An 18,410-nucleotide genomic window follows, 5' to 3' on the forward strand; every position below is an offset into this window, starting at 1 on the left:
CATAAAGAGAAGCACAGTGTCCAGGTTGGGAAGTTTGTTAGGTAGGTGACAGTCTTACTATACTTTGTTCTGTTCAAACCACATATTATGTTCAATTCTAGACTTCATGTTTTAATAAAAAACTTTGAGAAAGTAGAGAATGGCCAAAGGAAGCTGGTTTAAAAAAAAGTCCTGAAGATCATATCAATATGAAAATCCATTAAAGAAATTTAGTTTGTAGAAGCAAACACTTAGGAGGACACTGTTCTTATCTTCAAGCATTTGAAAGTGTACTGTAGGGACAAGGTTTTAGAATTGTTATGCTTGGCACCAAAGATCAGAACTAGAAATATTGATGGAAAAATTGCAAAGAGGAAAATTTAGGCTTGAAATGAGGAAAACAATTTCACAAAACAGCTATCTACTGAAATCCTCCTCAGTGGAAGTCTTAACTTATAAAAATCTTCATGATCACTAGGATTGTTGTGAGCTCAAATGAGAAAATATTTGTAAAACACTCAGCACAATACCTGGTATAATGGTATATAGTAAGTCCTGTATAAATTCTAGGAATGGTGACAAGAAGGAAGAGGAGAAAGAAAGTAGAACAACAACAACAACAACAACAAGAACAAGAAGATGATGAAAATGAAGGGTAGGAAAAAGGAGGAGGAAGATGAAGGAGAATAAGGAAAAGGAGAAGGAGAAGTTGTTCTGAAAATTCTTTCCAGCTTGATACCTATGAATCCATGGCTATGAGTTTTTGCAATATTTTGTTATTTTTAGCTGTTTTCACAAACTCATGGAAGGAAAACCAATAAAGAAAGGTACATTTTTGTTTGCAATGTCTCTTTATATATATATATATATATATATATATATATATATATATCTATATATCTTTGATCAAGTTTTTTTTTAACCACTTTAAAGACATGTTTGAAGTAGTTTTCTACAGAATTTCAAAGAAATGGAATAGGAAAAACTTTAAAGATCAACCAATCCAGCCCCCAAAACACAGAGTTGTTTCTTATGATATGGGCAATTCATAGTCTTCTGTAGTTCTCTTCAGGTCTCTTGTTCAGATTACTTTATAAAGTCTTTTGAAAACAAAGAGAACATAAGATCCCAATTATAATAAAAAAAGATGTGGTATATAGTAGAAAGAACACTGAAATACAGACATATCCTTGCTTTTTAATTATTAACTGTATAAAGAGACAACTCACTTAAGTTCTCTTAACAGTTTTTTTTTCCTATATATAGGGTTAATACTAACTGTACAACAATATAATGCTAAGGATCAAATGAGATATTGAAAATAAGGACTTTAATTATTGCAAAGTCTTATATAAATATTAACTATTGTTATCATGAATTTAAATTACCAGTTTTAACATATATGAAACAAAGAATTACACTATAGAAGAAGAAAATAAACTTACCATAATATGTAAGATACTCTGCTGTATGTAGAAAGGTCAGTGAAACTAGAACATTGAAAATCCAGTTTATTCCAGATGAACATGCATTTCCTGTACTTCTTGCCCAAAGTGGATAGATTTCAGAATTCACCGTCCAAGGCATTGGTCCCATTCCTCAGAAATGCAAAATAGAAACTTTAATAAGTTAGAAATAAAAAACTCGATAAGTAATAACATCCAAAACTTTCTTTTTTCTTTTCCTCAGCTTGTAAAAATGAAATATTTATTTACCAGGTGCAAAGAAAACCAGATATAAAATGAGGCCCAAAAGTGCAGTCCAGGAATATGGAGTTGGACAGAAATTGTAAGCCCAAAATAAGTCTTCTGCTTTGAATTTGGTTTCATTAGTACATCTGAAAAAAAAGTAAAAATAAATTATTCAGTATTTTAGGTCATTATTGAAGAATTTCAATGTGGATAAATCAATCAATTAAATAAGGATTTATAGCAGTATATGGTTCTGAGAGTTGTATTATAAGGAAAACTGAGCATCATAGAATTGATGCTTTTGAATTATAGTGCTGGAGAAGACATTTGAGAATCTGTGGATAGCTAGGAAGTCAAATTGATCAATACTTAAATAAAGTAATTCATACTATTCACTGGAAGGCCAAATACTGAAACAGAGGAGATGAACAGATAGCATCATGTAAACAATGAACATGACCTTGGATAGACTTCAAGATATAGTGGATAGAAGGACCTGCTGTGTTATGATCCATGAGGTAATGAAAATTTGGACATGAGTGAATGACTCAACAACAGCAGTTGTTCTGGTCATTTAATTAAGTGATGGCTACTTAATTTTAAGTATACAAAAATATAAAACAAGATACATCCTTTCCTCAAGAAGTTTACATGCTATTGGGAGAAAATGAAATAGACAAATAAATACAAAGTAAGAAAGTATTACAAAGTTGGAAAATTAATAAAGGTTTCATGAAGAAGATAGTATTTAAATTGTTCTGTGGAGTATGCTGGGGAAACTAAGAGGCAGTGGTGAAAAAAGAATTGCATTCCAAGCATGGGGAGTGGGATGTATATGATCTAGTCTGAGACCATGGTAGTCACTGGAGAATTTTGAGAAGGCAAATGACATGATCAGGTGTATGATTTAAGAATATCATATAGCTGGTTGTATGAATTAGAGAAAAGAGGCAAATTAAAGCAACGGCACCAATTAGGAGGTGACTATTTTAGTCAGGTAAGAGATTATAAAGGCCTGAATTAAAGTATTGGTCATGTCAGTGGACAGAAGGGGATGGATATGAAGGATTTTGTGGAGGTACTACCTACAAAATTTCAAAAATAGTTGTGGGATGGAGACTGAGGACCTAAGAAAAATTCCTAGGTTGTGATTTGAATCAGAATAAATTAAGAGTTAGAAGGGACTTGATGTCCCAATTGGTTCAACTTCTACCCAAAATAAATTCTACTATAACGTGTACAAAGAGTGATCTTCAAAAAGCTTCAAGTTTTTCCTTAAAGATCTGCAAGCAAGGATAATTTTTTAAGTAAAATAGAATTTTTAATTCACTAAAGAAACTTATAACATTACAATATTTGAGTATACAATTTTAAAATTCTAAGAGTTAAAAATTTCTCTATCAAATGTAAAATCCTTTATTTAATATTCATAACCTAGGCCTTTCCCTGCACCTTTCCAGATTTCTCATATCTTACACCCCTTTCCTCACATTCTTTAAGAACCAGTAACATTGTGAGAGTTGGCCTCTGTGCTGTTTTTGTAATAAGGTACTATCTCCCGACTCTAGGAATTTTCACTAATTGTCTCATTCCTAGAATGCTCACTCTCACATCTTCACTTCCATACTTCTTTGGCTTCAAGTATCAGCTAAAATCCCACTTTATACAAGAAGTCTTTCCCAATCCCCATTAATTCTATTGTTTCCAATTTATTCTGTATATAGCTCATTTGCATTATTGTTACTTGCATACTCTCTTCCCCATTTGACTGGAAGCTCTTTTTGAAAGCAGAAACTAGTTTTTTTGGCTTTTCTTTGTATCCCCAGCTCTTGGAATAGTATAAGCCCATATTAGGACAACACATATTGAGTGACTTACTGACTGTTGTTCCCTTCTATCTTTTTTTCCCCTTTTCTCTATTGAGTGAAATGTATCTCTTCACCCAAAGGTGCCCCCTCCCCTTTCTCTCTGAGTAAGATTATATTCAATTATGCTAGTTAAATTAATCTTGGTTGTAAATCTATATAGACTTTTACTTTTGGGAATATTTTATTTTCAAGCTCTTTCTGCTCTGTAATGTGGTGGCTGCTAAATCATGAGCTGACTATGAGTTTTCCATACTTTAACTCTTTCTGGTTGTTTATAGTGCTTTTACTTTGTCATATGTCTCTTAGAGATATGAGCAGTTTTCCGCCAAGCTTTTTTTGAAATATCATTTCTAGGATCTTTTTTGATCATGCTTTTCAAATATTCTAGTGATTCATAAATTATCTTTCTTTGATTTGTTAGGTCTAATGGACAGTGTTAGACCTGGAGTCAGAAAGATGTGAGTTCAAATTCTTGCTCAGATATTTACTAGCTGGGCTACTTTGGGCAAGTGTCTTAACCTTTGTTCACCTCATCTTAGAAACAGGGATAAGAATAGCATCCATTTCCCAGGGTAATTGTGAGGATAAAATAAGAATCACACTGACAATGGCAGCAGCAGTGGCATATGGAGAACTCTTCCTTTCCCTGACTCACAACTTGGCTTACTAATCAAATCCAACAGATAAAGGATAGCCCCAAGATAGATACAGGAAGCATGATGCAGAAAGCTTCTCCCCACCCCCGCCCAAAAACATCCCTCCTTCAAACAAGTTGAAACAGACCAAATACTGATGGGAAAATCCAAGAAAGCAGTCAATGTGTCATTTTTCCGGCCCAGGTAAGAATAGGGAAGCAAAAAGAAATATTTCAGACTTTGAGGGCCTGGCCTGGCTGACAGCATGCATAGGAAGCTTTCCAGGGACCTGGCAGAGGCTTACTGTATGAGAGAATGGAACCCCGCAGATAAATGATTATGGTAAATTCAATTGACTAGAAGAGTGCATTTTTGACTTGGGAATCAACAGATTGTGTGGAATTCAGATTATTTTGTAAATTTCATTCACAATTTGTTTTTTATTATTTTTTAATACCTTTTTAGAGAAACTCATGAAAACTGGAATCTTTACCCTGGACTAAAATTAAAAAACTAAAGAAAGCTAATTTGATTATCCTGCAACAGGGCAAATTTAAAGGGGTTTTTCCCCCAACCTCTGAAAAAAAAGTGGGAAGGGAAAGTAGAAATAAAGAAAATGTATATACTGGGATGATACAGGGAATGGCAAAAAGGAATCAATTCTACCCATTTTTCCCCCTAAAAAAGAAAAATGCCTTTCATAGTGATCTTTGATAGGCAAAAGAAAAGCAAAAGGTCTTTGCCTTAAAAGATCTTGCATTCTAATGCTGTAGACAACATATATATTGGAATTCACAAGATAAATAGAATAGATGGAAAACAAATCTTGGAAAGAAAATTCCTCTTTTAGGTGAGGTTTTTTAAAAGGAAACTAAAAACCCTAAGGATCAAAAGGTCCCGGAAAACATTTCAGGTATATAGAATAATAGCTCCTGAAAGATATAAAAGGGGAGATGGTTTCTTATTTAGGAGGAACAGTAGGTAGGTTAGTATGGAAGAACAAGGGAATACATGGAAGGAACAAGAATGGAAAGTACAAAGTAGAAATGGAAGAGAAGAATGGAAAGGCAAGAAGAGGCTAGATTGTGAAGTGCTTCATATGGTAAAAAGTGGACTTTATTATAATGATTATGAAGTTAATGGGTAGACTGGGGTTTTTATGAGGAAAGCGTAACACAGACACATTTTAAGACAATACTTTGGCACCTGATTGAAGGCTGGATTAAAAAGACTTGAAGATATACTAATTAGATGGTTATTAAACTAGTCCAAGCATAATGAGATTTAGGTCTAGATTAGGATGGTGGCCACATAAGTGGAGGGAAGGGTGGATACAGTATTATACGGAAAGAAATTCTAAGATTTTGCAAGTGATTGGATATATGGCATGAGAGAGAAGAGACAAGGTAAAAGTTACTGGAAGGACAATGATACCAACAATAATAATAGGGAAATTCAGTACAGTGGAAAGTCTTGGGAGAAAAAATGAATTCTGTTTTGGAGAAATAGAACTGATGACTTTGAGATGCCGTGGTACATCCATTTAAAAATATAGTAACAGGTAATGGTGGACTAGAACTCAGAAGTGAGGATGTGAATGATTAAGTAGATCTGAGAATCATTTACAAAGAGATGACAAAGGAACTCATGGAAGATGAGGAGAAAACCAAGTGAGATAGTATAGGGAGAAAAATTCAGATGATCCAGGAGAGAGACTTGAAGGATAGCCGCAGTAGGAATGATGTGGATAAAGATGAAGCAAAAGAGAAAGGAGTGATCAGAAAAATAGAAGAACCAAAACAGATCAGGATCATGAAAATCCAGCGGGGAGAGAATATCCTAGAGGAAGTGGTCAACAGTGCCAAATGCTGCTAAGAATTTAAAAAGAGTGAAGATAAGAGAAAAAGATTATTAGATTTGTAACTGGGGTAAGAGCAATTTTAGTTGAATGACTAAATCAGAAAGCAAATAGCAAAGGGTTTAGAAACTGGGGAGGAGAGGAAATAGAAACATCAAGTATATAAAACTTTTTCAAGGTGTTTACTGAGGGGAGAAAAGAAATATAAGTCAAAAGCTAATATTTTTGATAGGATCTGGTGAATTTTAATTTAAGGACATGGCGAATGGTCTCCATTTTGTGAGGAGGGATTGAAGGATTTTATTGTTCATTTCTGACTCTTAATGGCCCCATTTGAGGCTTTCTTGGCAAAAAAAAAATATTAGAGTAGGTTGCCATTTTCTTCTCTGGCTCATTTTATAGTTGAGACAAATAGGATTAAGTGACTTGCTCAGAGTCACATAACTAGAATCTGAGGCTGAATTTCAACTTTGTGACTCCAGACAAAGTGCTCTATCCACCATGCCTCCTAGCTATCTGAGGGAAATGTGTTTTACCTTATATATGAGATGAGGTATTCAGGAGAGGGGGTGTGGGAAGCAAGGTCTGAATAAAGTCTATGTGGAACTGCAAATGGTGAGGGAGATAGAGAATCAAATAGAGAGAATAATAATAAGAGTATATATCAATAAGAGTAAGTAAATTGGTTTTCAAGGTTCTTCAGCAGCATACATGCAGAAAACCAGCACTAGCACAAAAATTTCAGCAGTCATTTTCTCCTTTAATATTACAACCATGGGAACTAGTGTCTGGTGCAACAAAAAGTCCACGCTCTGCTGCAACTTGGTGATAACCAGCTTTTAAGTGGATGATTAATTGTTTTTCAGTGCAAGTTAAACCAGACAGCCAGTAGAGTACAGGACATTTTCCAATTTCTGCCTTTAAAAGTAAGTAGATTCTGAATTTCATTTTGCATTTTAGTTCCACACTGTCATGTTCACATACTTCCTGAAACCCATCAAAGCACTTATTGCTGGAAATCTGTTTTGAGTCCATAATTTCTATGTTATTCAGTTGCTCATGGTTTCCTACTCAGTAACACAAGGTGACTGACAGAAAGTATACAATTCTAGATTGGTGTAGGCAGCCACAGAGATGTCAGGGGATGGGGAGAGTCATTGATGGGGAGAGTCATTATATCTAACTTCTAAAATTCCATACAGATCTTTAACGTTTCTTTTTAAAAAAAAAATTATCTAGAAAAAAAAGCAAACGAAGGTGGCCTAGCTGCACCAGATCTAAAACTATATTATAAAGCAGTGGTCATCAAAACCATTTGGTACTGGCTAAGAAATAGAGTAGTTAATCAGTGGAATAGGTTAGGTTCACAGGACAAAATAGTCAATGACTAAAGCAATGTAGTGTTTGACAAACCCAAAGATCCCAGCTTTTAGAATAAGAATTCACTATTTGACAGAAACTGCTGGGAAAATTGGAAATTAGTATGACAGAAACTAGGCAATGATCCTCCCATAATACTGGTCGAAATGAGATCTTGATCTAGACCTAAAGAATGATATTATAAACAAATTAGAATATAGGATAGTTTACTTCTCAGACCTGTGGAGGAGGAAGAAATTTGTGACCAAAGAACTAGAGATCATTATTGATCACAACAAAATAGAAAACTTTGTATATTAAGTTAAAAAGTTTTAGGGGCAGCTAGGTGGAGCAGTGGATAGAGTACTAGCTGTGAAGTCAGAAGTTCAAATTCTGGTCTCAGTTCAAATATGGCCTCAGACACTTAACACTTCTCAGCTGTGTTTCTCTGGGCAAGTCACTTAATCCCAATTGCCTCAGGAAAAAAGAAAAGAAAAGAAAGGAAAGGAAAGGGAAAGAAAAGGAAAGAAAGAAAGAGGAAAAATTTGTATTTATTCATTGAAAAACATGCCTTCGAATAGAATGAATTTTCCCTGCTTTATTTATTTGAATCAATTCTGCTTGTGATGTTGCCTCATCTGAGATCATGAGTGTGAATTCTCCCTTTTTTTTTTTGTTCAACCGATGCATAAAAGCTTCAGCTCTGTGCTTCAAGTTGTCACTTCTTTTTAAAATGTGTTTTATATAAACAGTGTATTAGTGGTTTTTCCTTTTTAATTCATTGTTATTCTTGTTCATTTTATAGATGTGTTCATATTATTTACCCTCAAATTGATGATCATTAATTGTGCATCCTATTTATTTATGTTTTCCTCTCTTCTTCCCTATGTTCCCTTTTTATGAAGAAGTGGTGAGAAAAAGATGTTCAGTATAACTGCTCTATGCTTACTGCAATCTGCTTCTACTCCCCTGCCCTGATTTTCTTCCCCATTCAAAAAGCTCAGTCATGAATTTTTACCCTTTCTTTTTTATCTCTTTAAATCCTTCTTTACAAATCACCCTTCAAAGTTTCTTTGTTTTGCTTATGACTACTTTCTTATCTACTATCCCTTTTATTTCCCCATTCCCTCATCTCTCCTGATTGAGTTTAATATTTTTCTACACCAAATGTTAGTGTTCTGCTCATCCCTGAATACTTGAGATTGAGGTTCAAGTTCTACCCAGTCCTGCACCTTAATGAAATTATAGTTCAGAAGGAACCCTTGTTTGTTTCTGTCCATATTAAAATGTAAACATTTTATCTTTATATTATGCTCATTCCTTAACTGCAATAATCTTTTAATGTTTCTCTTAATCCTAGCAATTGTATTTCAAAGTTTCTACTCAGAACTGACCTTTTCATCAGGAATATTTAGAAGTCTTCTATTTTGTAAATAAACATCCTCAACATGATTTTATTTAGTTTTACTGGTTAAGTTAAAAAGTCAGCTTTTTAACATGTTTTTTGCTCATCTATAATGGATGCTGTGAAATCTTATATGATCCTGACTGGGGCTGCTGAGTATTTATGGATAGAAAGTACTATCTAAAAACTAAATTTGTTGTTTTACTTCATCAAATGTCAACTTAAGGCATATTATGGAGTCTGTGAGATCCTAAAATTTTGTGGTAGGATGTCTGATCATAATCTTTCTAGTTGCTTAAATATTTTTTTCTTTGACCTGAAGACTCTTGGTTTTGCCTGTCCTATTTTTAATGTGACATTAAGATAGCTAATTTATTTTGAGGTTTATTTAACAAGTTGACCCTTGGATTCTTTTTGTTTTTATCACCTATTTCTAATAGATCTTGGTAGAGTTCAATCATAATTTATTTACATGATATCCAAACTATTTTCTTGATCAAGGCTTTGAGATACTTCCAATGATGCTTAAATCATTGTTCTTGTATTTATTTCTGGTCAGATCTTAATTATGAGTAATCTTATTTTTTCAGTCCTTTGACTTTGTTTTAATATTTCTTAACTCATGGAAAACTTAATTTGGGGGGATCCATATTAATTTAAGGGAAACCTGTTTCTTGGGTAACATTTTATCCCTCTGCTGTTAATAACCATATGTTTTATCATATGTAAAATCTGTTAATTTTTCTCAGTTTTTCTTCTAGACCTTACTTCTTTTTCTAATTCTTTCCTCTAGTACTTTCATTTCATTTATAATAGCATTTAATTTTTTTTTTTTAATTTGCTTCATTTCTTCCAGTAACTCTATTTGATCTTTCAATCAAATTTTCTTCTTGGTTTGTTTCTTGGCTGTCCCATGTTCTTATTATTCTTATTAGTGTCTTTTTTCAATTATTAATTTTTCCAGTTTTACTTCCTGAATTGAGACTTTGTTTTTGGTCATGGTATATACACTTTTGGAGGCTATATTGTTGTCTTGCATAGATCTGCTCTTAGGATCTTCTCACCGGAGAAGGAATATCAGATGTGTCTCACATCTGAGAGCTACAAATTTCCAGTGTGTCCTAAGTAGCTTGAAGAGCCACTAGGTGGCACAGTGGATGGAATCCAGGCCAAGATTTCTCTTCTTGAGTTTAAATCTGGGCTTAGACAATTACTAGCTGTAAGAACTTTTAACTCTGTTTGCCTAAGTTTTCTAATCTATAAAATGAGCTGGAGAAGGAAATTGCAAATCACTCTAGTATCCTTGGTAAGAAAATTCCAGATGGGGTCATGAAAAGTCAGACTGATTGAAAAATGATTGAATAACAACAAAAGTCTTACATAAGATAAAGTCTGTTTGCAGATATCCTAATTTAAGCTTTGTAGGACTCTGGTCTAGGTTTGCATAACACAATTGCAGGCTTCACCTTATTTGGAGCTCCAATAAAATATTCATCACTACAATACCTATTAGCAAACTTGGAAGTTCTTTATGTTCAAGGTGGCTCTATAGGCTCATTTCTACCCTTAGTCCCTTTTCTTGCTTCTACTGGCCTCAGCCCAGGCTTTTGGACTGAATCCAAAATCCTACTCTACTCTCGGGGTGACAGAGCTATAAGCCACTACCCGATCTCTCTCTCTTCCCTCTCCTGAAACATGTTCAGGGATCAGGGCAACAGAGCCACAGACTCCATCAAATAGTAGTCTCTACTCTGGTTACATGTCCAAAGGCTGAATCTCTGCCTTAGTCTAAGAAGGGAAAATCCCATAATCTCTTTGGATATCTCTCTTGATTTCCTCATCATTACTCAGTCTGGTGCTTTTCATCTTTTCTGAAGTAAAGTTGTGGTAGAAAGGAGGATTTTATTGATTCTTCTTACTCTGAAGTATTTGACAGACACCAAGCAATCAAATTCTGAAAACCCACACAAGCTACAGTTCAACTTGTAGCCTTTTGTGCAAGAATCAAAGTGAATACAGAAAAAAATCTGAAAGGCAGTTCTGCTTAAACATAAAGACATAGTGTTGAGGTTCAAAGAGACCCCAAAAGGTCACAGATCAGTGTCACAAGATGTCTCAAAAGAATTTTCAGGCTTGAACCCACCTCAAAGTCAAAGGGCAAAGTTTATTCTAATTGTAACGCCAATTGAAATGGGCTAAGTTCCAAAAGGATTTAACAAAGAACCGTGAGCAAGAAGATAAATTTATAGGAAAAAACAGAGAGATCTGGTTCTTTGTGTCACTGATATGCTACTTTTTATGGCTTAGAAATAGAACTGAAGAATGGCCTGGCATGCACCTCAATATTGAATTCTACGAGATGGGTTTGAGGAGTAGTCTGGTAAGTATCTCATCATTTGTCTCAGGAACCCTGTTATCATTGACCAGCAGATTATTATCTGGCAATCAGCAATGTTTATTAGACTATACTATAGAATTCCTAAAGTCACGAGACTTTAAGATCCTTGACAAAATTGTTAGAACTATATAGCATTCCTAAAGTCTGGGGGCCTTAGGATTACTGCTATATTTCTCCTAGAAGCTGCACCCTATCAATAGAACTTGATTGTAATTAACAATTTACATACCTGCCCCAGGCAGCCTCATTTGCTGATGCTTTATTGACTGGAACACAGGAGGAGTCAATCACAGCTGATTTATTCATCTTATAGCAGAATCCACAGCCTGGATCAAGCATGCATCCATCACAGGAACTGTAAAAGAAAAGGAGAGTATTCATCATGTTGTTCTTGTGTATAGGTAAATAACAGGAGATAATTACCTAAATGTGCATATACTGAGTGTCAATCTGAAACCTTAACTTTCCTCCTTCCCTTTACTGTCATCCCTTCCTCATTGCCATAAAGACATTAAATCTAAGGAAAAGAATTCTTTTTACATCATCTTACTTACATTTAAATTTTAATTTAAGGCATTGTTTTAAATTTAAATTCAGACAGGTAAATTAGAGAAGTAAAGGAAAATAGAATTAACCTGATGCATTTGCCTTAATTGCACAAACTTATATATATATATATATATATATATATATATATATATATATATATACATAAACTTATAATTTCTATCTTCTAAGCATGGGAGGGGAGCAGTTTTTTTTTCCTCTGATGCAAATTTATTTAGTTATTTCGGGGCATCTAGTAGTTATGGGGGTCAAAAAAGATAACACGTTGTCTTTGCAAACTTAAAGTACTATCTTAATGTTAGCCATTAGATGTGATGCTGGAGGAGCTAGTTCTCATTGATTATTGTTCCTAGATTAGAATTGAAAGGTACATTAGTTGGTATCTAGTTACATATGAGGAAAATGATCTCCTTAAAGCATAAGTGATATTTGCCTAAGATCATACAACTAGTAAGTTGCAGAATATGTATTTGAATTGATGTCCTCTGATTTCAAATACAACATTTTCCACTCTGCTATCCTCTTTGGCATTGGGTTATTATTATATTGGGTACACTAAACCATTTGTATTGTCTAGTTGAAATCAAAGGCAAAAAGACTAAGGGTTTTAAAGCACTTAAATTTTAGAGCCTTTTAGAAGACCTTTCCTTATTGAGTCTCATAAGCTTCTGAAAGAAAACCACAGGCAAAAAGGAACAGCAATCTTAGCTGTCCTTTGTCACTTCCTGTTCTGCTATTTTATTTGCCTATTTTATTCATTCTAGCTTTACTAGATTTATTCAGGGAACTTGTAGGAAACATCATCCAAAGAAAGGTACCTGACTTTATAACATTTTTGTTAATGAAATAAAAGTGCACAAGATTTTAATTAAATTGACTGACATAAGTGAACACGAAAATTTATTAGCTTAATTTCATTATTTTTTGAAAGTTTAATTGATGTTTTACTTATAAAAAAGTAAAAGTTGCATAAAATTAAGTTATTTTTATCTGAAAGTACATGCCACATTTCACATCTATTATATCCCCTTTCCATTATTTGAAGTAGAAATCTATTTTACATCTCTCCCACTCTTTACCTCATTAAAAGAGAAGAAAAAAAAATTCTTGTAATAAATATGCAGTCAAACAAAACAAATAGGTAATGACTAAATAAAAATATAAATATATGTATTTATACACACATGTGTATACTGTGAATATATATGTACAACAAATATGTGTGTGTATTCATGCACACATATACATATCTCATATTGCACCCTAATTATATGACTTTTCTTGAATGTATAACATGTTTTTTCATTGTTCCTCTTTAATCCTGAAAGGTCATTTTATTGATCATAGTTTTTGTAGCTTTCAAAGTTGTTTGCTTTCACAGCTTTGTATAAATTGTTCTCCTAATTCTTCTCTCATTTTTTTTTTTTTTTGAAATTCTTGATGTTTCCCTTCCACGTGAACTTCATTATTATTTTTCTTATTTCTACAGGATAAAGCATTGGTACATTACTTGGCACAGAATTGAATAAATAAATTAATTTATGTAGTGTAATTATCTGTATTATATTAGCTCATCTTACCCATAAGCAATGAACATCTTAGAACTAATTTAAAAACTGGAATCATTCTTTGATTTTTCTTATAAAATTCATTGCGAATTCATAATTGTCCTGAAGCTTTGTTTTCATAAATTCATTTTCAAGTTTTCAACTTTGTTCTATGAAATTGAGTTGCTAAAATTCTCTATTTTTTTTATTTAGCTAATTTGGATACTGTATTATTTTCAAAATATTCATATAGTTAATTTAATTGGTGGTGGTGATGGCACAGTGTTGGCTAAATAGTTTGTAACAATATTCTTTATTTCACCTTCATTTTTTATGAATTCTTTTTCAGTTTTGATATTGGCAATTTGGTTTTTCTCTTTCTTCATTTTAAGCAAATTAGCTAATGGTTTATCCATTTTATTATCTATTTTATTTACTATTCAAAAGTATTGCAGGCTGTATTTAATTTTCCCCCTTTAATTTTAATGATTTATAATTTGGTGTTTAATTGAGGGTTTTTGTTGGTTTTCTAAAAATTGTGGTTGCATTCTCAATGCATTGATCTATTTCTCTTTTTTGTTATTTCATTTCAAAATAAGAAAAATTGTCCCTAGGATTGATTACTTTGGCCACATCCTTAAAATTTGGAGAGGCCATCTCATTGTCATTAATGTCCTTAATTTAACTATCTTTTTATTTGCTTTTTGATCAATAATTCTTTAGGATAAAATTATTTCATCATCATTCATTTTAAACATTATTTTAAACATATTAAACTAACTCTTAGTTTAATAAAATTAGGTTGCAATATGATTAATGGGTTCATATAATATTTCTGCTTGTTACATTTATTTTTGAGGTTTTTCTGCCCTAAGACAAAATTAATTTTTATAAAAATGCCATACACAGTAAAATATTTTTACTCCTTTCTATTTCTATTCATTAATTACCAGTAGTCTATTTTTAGTAATTTTTTTTTACATTCTATTCAGATATTTAATTTCTTTCTTAGTTATTTTATCATAAGATTTTTTTTGAGAGCTGATCAGGCTAAAAAGTTCTGTAGCATTATAGTTTTATTGTTTATTTTTCTTTGTAATTAATTTAGTTTTTCCTTCAAGCATTTAGAAGTCATGCCATTGAGTGCATATTAATTTTCCTTATTAATTTTTTCTGAAATAATTGCTGTCACTGCTTTATTGTTCTCAGTTGAATGTAATAATTTTGTTCCAACCCCTTAATTTAAAACTCCAACTTTTTATGTTTCAAGTATATTTCTTAGAAATAAAAAGTTACTGCAATTGCCTTCTAATCCATCCTATCTTTGCTAATTCATGCTAACATCAGTTAAATGGACAAATCCATCCCATTCTCAGTAATGATAATTATTTATTTGCCTGTTTCTTTTTGCTTCTACTGTATTTATTTCGAGTTATTATCTTTTTTTCCCCTTTTAACTCTTTCTTCCCTATTCCATCTCCAAGTTGAAGGTTTTTTTTTTCTTATGACTAATCCCTCCCTGAATTTATTCCTCCTTTTTCCTATTCCTATCTGTATTTTCTTCTTATCTATAAGGTTGAAAGTATTATTACGCCAAAGTTGTGAGTTTGTGTTCTGACCTGTTTTGAACAGATTATATAAAATTGAAGCTCAAATGCAACTTGCTCCACTCCTACGTTTTCATATAGTTCTACTTGCCCAACTCAATTATGTGTTTTAACAAATTTCCCCATCTTTTATTAAAATACCCATTTTTCTTCAACTTATCTTCTCCTTCTCTCTCTCCCCCCCCCCCATTTTTCAAAACACAAGATGTCTTCTCTGTCCTTTAACTATATGACTTCTTGTGATTTTAGGATTCTAAAAGAATACTTTTAACGTGCTTTCTTTCCACTGGTATAGAGATCCTTATAAAATCTTTTCACTTGTGATTACCTTTTTAAAAATTTTTTTTCTTGATTTCCATATTTATGTTCTAAAGTTTCTTTTCAAACTCTAATATTTTTTCCTCTTGGGATTATATTCAGTTTTCCTTGGTTGTAAATCTTTCTTTTACTTTTCTTTTCTTTTCTTTATCTTTCTTTATTAATCTTTCTCTAATCTCTATTATCTTTCTTGTAAAATCTATTATTTTCTTTTTGGAATATCTCATACAAGTTATCAATTTCTTTAAAGTAATTTTGTTCAATTTTGATTGTGCTTCTTGAATATATGATTTTTTTTTCTTTTGGCTGCTAGTAATATTTCCTCTTTTCCTAAAATCTTAGAAGTTTGCAAATGCAAATGGAAGTTTTCATTTTTGGGTTTCCTTCATTCAGGAGGTAATCAGTACATTTTTTCTATTTTTCACTTACACAACATTTTTTAATATGCCTGCGTGATTTTCTTTAATGATTTCTTGAAACTGATATTGAGATTTCAAATATTTTTCTTGTCATGGACTTCAGGTAGTACTATGATTCTTAAGTTATCTCTCCTTGATTAATTTTCTGGGTTTATTTTTGATGTGAGATATCTTCTACTTTGACTGTAGATCTTTTTGAGTCATTCTTCTTTTATAATTTTATACTTTGGTCATTCCTGGCATCATAAAATTCCTTTATGTTTTTGTAGTTTTTATAGTTACTTACTCATTTTTTATTACTTAAGCTTCAGGAGTAAAGTTTTAGGTTTCTATCCTGGAGATTCAGTTATGTTAAAGACTTTCCTAATATCCTGAATTAACAAAATAAAACAAAAAAAACCAAACTTTTGTATAACTGGTGTGTGAAATTTAAAAATTAATGAGAATGCAACCTACTGAAGGATTGGGATTGCTTTGATTTGTATTTCTAACACCTGGCATCATTTCTGGCCCACTGTAGGCACTTAAAAGCTTGTTAATTCATAAAAAATAGAGTTAATAATATCCTTTTTCCCCTTTTGGATATTATTCATTATCTTTTTCAAAAACTGTAGCAATTAAAAATACTAAAATAAAAGGAATTTGAATGATATCTTTGAGTTTCTCTATCAAAAATGTTAAGAATAAATTGAAATATTTGGTCATAATCAAGAGTTTCCTTTGTAGTTACTAAGGAAAAGAATTTTAACATAATGTTTATGTCTTTTATAAATAATTTCATTAAATATTTTCATATGAAATAAATAACATTTATAGCTAAAAATTTAATAGCTAACATTTTATAGCACTTACTATGTGCCAAGCATAGTAATAAGTGCTTTACAATTATTATTCTTATTTAACCATCAAAACAACTTTGAGAGGTAGGTGCTATTATTTTCCTCATTTTCCAGATGAGAAGAAAGCTGCTAGGTGGAGCAATGGATAGAGGGCTGGGCCTGGAAGACCCAAATTCAAACCTGGATTCAGACACTGACTAGTTAGTTTGATCCTGGGAAAATTACCTATTTGCTTCAGGTTTCTCATTGGCAAAATGAGCTGGAGGAAAAAATGGCAATTCATTCCATTAATTTTGAGAAGAAAAATCACAAAAGGGGTCACAAAGATTAAGACATGATTGAAAATGAATATTTTTCCATTTGAAAAAATTTTGACATAAAGTGCTCTAAGTAAAATGTGGGAAAATGTCAAAATTAAGAATATGATTCATTGTGCTTAGGTTCTCTAATTGTTGTTTGCCATTCTTCTTTTCGTCAAACTCTCTGTTTTCTAGTCTTGATTCATTCTATAATCTTGAGAAATTTATTAAAACACAATTAGCCTCATTTTTATTATGTGTTAAATGAGGAAGTTCTCTTCTATTTTCTAATACTCATAAAAGAAAAATGATATGCAACTATTTAATTAAGAATTTATAAAAGCTTGTCAGTGACTTACTTTATCAAACTAGAAAATCTTAAAGAAATTTAATTAATTTTCCCATTTGCATTCCCAATGCTTAGTAATGTCATATATAATTTGATGATTTCATTGATTCACCTATATAGGTCTTATAACAGTACAGACACAATCCATTCCCACTTTCTTATCCTTCACATCTGTCATACCGCTAGCCTCCATTTGATTAGATTAAATCATTTATTTAATTAGATTAAATACCTACTCTGCCTACAATAATCCTTTTTATGCACTATATAGTCAATTAAAAAAATAGAAAAATTAGTCATGTTAAGATTAATTTAATTGATTATCATAGAGAAAGTAAAATAGTAACTTTAAGATCAAAAATTAAACAGTGATTGATACCTACAAGGATTTGAATAAAAATGGTAATCAAGCTGATCTTAAAAGGCTTAAAACCATACTAATATGGCCTAAATTTTTTAAATACAAATAGAGATACTGTAGTCAAAAAGTAAATATTATTACAATAGTTGCTAAGAAGATTCACAATAAAAATTAGTAAAAGGATGATTATAATTACTATTGGAATTCTGTAGTAATAATTATATTAGAAAATATGTATATTAACGATTTTAATTAACTAATTAACTTAGACTTAATAGCTGCATCAAAATCTGAAAGGTGGGGATAGAGCCAAGATGGCAGAGTAAAGGGAAAATCCAATCAAATAATCATTTTCAAAGAACTTGAAAGCAACACATCAAATAAAATTTGGTGGCAAATTCCATGGACATAGTCAATAAAAACTAGGATAAACTAATTTTCTAGACCAAAACACCATAGTGAAAAAGAAAGGTTGATGACAGTGGGCAGGAGTGAGATACGCTCGCTATGAAAGAACAGAATGTGGGGGTCACACTAACTCTTGGCCTTTGAAGTGGCAATAACACAATAGCAATTTCAGAAGTCCTTGCCAACCAGGGACAGTAAGGGGGATTTTATATAATTGTTTAGATTGAGATTAGATCAGACTCCTCCCTTCTCAAGCTAGTTGTGAAAAACAGCACAATGAAAAAACTTAAAGCTTTGGACAGTAACTCTCCCTTGCTCTCCCAGGTGAGCAGAAATTAATTAACATAAAATTCAAAGACAAGAAATAGGCTGGAAAATGAGCGAACTACCAAAAAAAAAAAAAAAAAAAACACAAAAAAACAAAAAAGAAGAAGAACCTGATCACAAAAAAATAATATGGGAATAGGAAAACTCAAGACATAAAGAAGAACTGGATGTTCCGA

The 18,410-nt window shown here is 32.1% G+C and overlaps 1 protein-coding gene across 1 annotated transcript in view; it reads right to left on the minus strand.

The window, feature by feature from the left end:
- The window catches only part of SLC2A13 (solute carrier family 2 member 13), a 134,884-nt gene that overhangs the window by 9,312 nt on the left and 107,162 nt on the right, over nt 1–18,410 (minus strand). Inside the window, exons 7-9 of the mRNA XM_031940525.1 lie at nt 11,423–11,548; nt 1,695–1,816; nt 1,425–1,577 (exon numbers count right to left, since the gene is read on the minus strand). Coding sequence (XP_031796385.1) covers nt 1,425–1,577; nt 1,695–1,816; nt 11,423–11,548 — 401 coding nt within the window. The remainder of the gene's footprint in view (nt 1–1,424; nt 1,578–1,694; nt 1,817–11,422; nt 11,549–18,410) is intronic.

The sequence above is a fragment of the Sarcophilus harrisii genome, chromosome 5 (assembly GCF_902635505.1).
Source record: "Sarcophilus harrisii chromosome 5, mSarHar1.11, whole genome shotgun sequence".
In the NCBI taxonomy this organism is placed as follows: Eukaryota; Metazoa; Chordata; class Mammalia; order Dasyuromorphia; family Dasyuridae; genus Sarcophilus; species Sarcophilus harrisii.